The 3131-nt window shown below is 38.0% G+C and overlaps 1 protein-coding gene across 1 annotated transcript in view; it reads left to right on the top strand.

The window, feature by feature from the left end:
* The window catches only part of tars3 (threonyl-tRNA synthetase 3), a 12921-nt gene that overhangs the window by 5113 nt on the left and 4677 nt on the right, over nt 1-3131 (top strand). Inside the window, exons 10-11 of the mRNA XM_005727595.1 lie at nt 495-593; nt 3022-3131. The exon at nt 3022-3131 is cut by the window's right edge and continues 14 nt beyond it. Of these exons, the coding sequence (XP_005727652.1) occupies nt 495-593; nt 3022-3131 (209 nt within the window). The remainder of the gene's footprint in view (nt 1-494; nt 594-3021) is intronic.

A 3131-nucleotide genomic window follows, 5' to 3' on the forward strand; every position in this document is an offset into this window, starting at 1 on the left:
CATGGACCCAGTACATTTTAAATCTCTTACTACAGTCTATTCTTGTAATGCAGTAGCTGGTCTTAATGTGTTGATTTAACAAAACTCTTCAAATATGTTTTGGCACACATAGAGATGAGGGTGTGTATCTGTGTGTGTTTTTTCATAAGAAACCATTCCTTTAATCCTTTGCATGATTTGAATTTCAAATTGGTCTGTAATTGGGGTCTTTCTAGAAGTAAGTGCCAAGAAACTGAAATCTCACAGCCTCTTTTCAAAGGAAAGTGCAAAGTTTATTGTCATTAATACAATATTTATTCAATTGGATTTAACAGTGCTTACCATAGTGATTAAATTGTGTCTTAGGTCTTTTTGATAAAAGTTTATTCTGTTCTCTTGTTAGGTTGTGGGCAGTCATTCACTGACAGATGGTCTTCTGTGCATGGAGTTTATTCCTGGCTGTACCTGCAGATAATGATGATATGAAATCATTTTTAAAATTGTCTGCTTCACAGGACCAAGAGCTCTTCTTCTTCCATGATCTCAGCCCAGGCAGTTGTTTCTTCATGCCACGGGGAGCTTACATCTACCACACACTGACAGAATTCATCAGGGTAGGAGATACAGCCAAATGCTTATTTTATCTCCAATATCTTTATCATTTTGAGAAAATGTTATAGGAACATTCAGATAATATTAACTGAATATCAGTATTACAAGCGCAGTAGATGTGAAGCAGTGTTTAAGGTCAATGCTTGGATCATTACTGTTTGTGTATAATTGTATGCCTCAGATCCAGAGTATTCATATATACATTGTTTTCATATTACACTGAGTCGACTTTTAGGATCGTTTGTCTCAGTAAAGTTTTGGTTGGAAGGACTTTACTGAACCACAGAAACCCTTACAATCATTTTACAGTCCATGACGACTGTGCTTTGCATTTTCAGAGTAGCAATCGTGATTGCCTTCTCAATGGCTTGCAGACCACTCGCTGTGACTTTTCCAATCACAGAAGCTCAAAAATAAGTAGCGTAACTGTTAGGTCTGCACTTCGCAGGCCCCACTGGTTTAGAGACTTATTCCCATGAACAAAGCAAGACAGAGCTCGATCCATTTTAACTTGCAAGGGGAGCAGATTGGACCACGGTCTTGGAGCTGCAAGCTCCTCACCTGGTCCCAGACAACTCCAAAGAGCCAGCCTCCCCTGCAGCCTTTTATTAACTCTGTGGTCACACAAACATCTCATTAATCATGCAACAGATAAAACACTCACATGTGAACATGTGTCATGTGTGTCTGCAAAAGAGAACATCTGATGTGTGTCTATGAGCATGTGATGTGATCGGTTATATGTGTGTCTGTGTAGGAAACAGAAGTCAGCATTCATGCTAAAGATCTAATCGTCCTGTTAACGATCTAATCATCTTGCACAATGACAATCATATTTATCCACAATTCTCTAACAGTAACACCAAGTGAAAAGCTTTGTTCAGCTTTGTTCATCAATACCTCAGAGCTTCAGAAAACTTTGGTTGGACCCTGACCCCTGTGCATAATCTGAAATGTGGCCTGGTCCTTATGAAGGCCCTTTTACCTAAATATAGGTCAAACTGAATGGTACATAAACTCTTAAATTCTGAACATTTTGGGAAGCTGTGTGAAATGCAAATAAAAATAGAATACAGTCTTTTGCAAGACCGTATTGTATTCACAATATATCATTGACGACATATCCAATTGTTAAATTGAGACCTCCTTACTATTTCATGAAAAATATTTGCACAATTTAAATTTAAGCAACAAGTGTCAAAAGGTGGGAAAACAAAGTGGTCAAAAAAAAGAGCTGGGTGAATATTTTGCAACTAGTTAACTGACAACAGTAAGAGAATCTTGGAGCAACAGAGTTCCTCAGAAGTAAACAAATTCAAAATGATTTTCTCCAACAACAAATTGCAAAGACTTTGAGTATCTAATCTGCAGCGCATAATATCAGAAGATTAAGTCTGTTAGTCTGGAGACTTTTCTGTATGCAAGGGACCGAGGCATGTTGATGCCATCAAATTCAAAATGAGACAGTATTTTTATTTTTTTTATTTTTTTTGAAAGTGGTACGTTTTCTCAGTTTCTACATTGTACTACCATACAGATAGTTGGGTTTTGTTTAAATTTTACACAGCTTCCCAACATTTTGGAATCGGGGTTGTACATTTAGTTGAAGATAATAGCTGTATCCAGTCCTCTCTGCACATGTTGTCAAAGTAAGAAAATTCATAGTACTTGTGAAGCTGCAGATTCTGTACATTTGGAAGTTCTCAAAAGGTCTTTAAAGTTCAGTCTTCAGATTTCAGCGTAACTTCAACTGCTCAGACAAGTTCACTGACTCTACAGGAACTTGTCTCTGTGGTGTATTTGGAAAGACATGCTAACATCTTGAAGACTTTCGCAGCACACACCCCCAAACCAAGCCATGCCAAGACAAACTCATACATTGCACAGACAGGGTGTAAGATCATTATCACATCACTTATATCTGTTAAAACTGCAGAGAAAATTATACCAGCATGCTATGCATTTCCCTTTCCAAGATCTCACCAAAACATTTAATAGTCAGAAGTTACTTTGCAGGGAACCCAGCTCATATTTATAGACAACAAGTGCTGACTTTGACTGAAGTGTCATGAGTATTTCAGTACATGCACTCATTTATTTCCAGGTTTTGAAATTCTCCATTTTCTGGTAAATAATACTAGGAAAGCGGAGTGAGCAAGCATTTTCTTTTTCAGCAACTTCCTTTTTGGTATTCACAGTTTTGCACATTCACAGAAATTCTTCCAGTTAGTGTCTTTGTACTGTTGGCTGCTAAACAGCTCAACAGCCTGTTAAATGTTTTGCTTAATGGCAACAAATGGATAAATACAGCCCACACAATGTGATTTCCATTGTTGCAGCTTAAGGTTGCATGCCAGAAGTCATGATTCAGTTGAGTACCTGTGCAGCCTAAATGGTGTGTTTAGCCAATGTGGTTTGTTGTTTTTCTAGGATGAGTACTGGAGAAGAGGCTTTCAGGAAGTAGCCTCCCCCAACATTTATAACAGCAAACTGTGGGAGACATCTGGCCACTGGCAGCACTACAGCGAAAATATGTTCTC

The sequence above is a fragment of the Pundamilia nyererei genome, unplaced genomic scaffold (assembly GCF_000239375.1).
Source record: "Pundamilia nyererei isolate P.nyererei 1_Seehausen unplaced genomic scaffold, PunNye1.0 scaffold00025, whole genome shotgun sequence".
NCBI lineage: Eukaryota > Metazoa > Chordata > Actinopteri > Cichliformes > Cichlidae > Pundamilia > Pundamilia nyererei.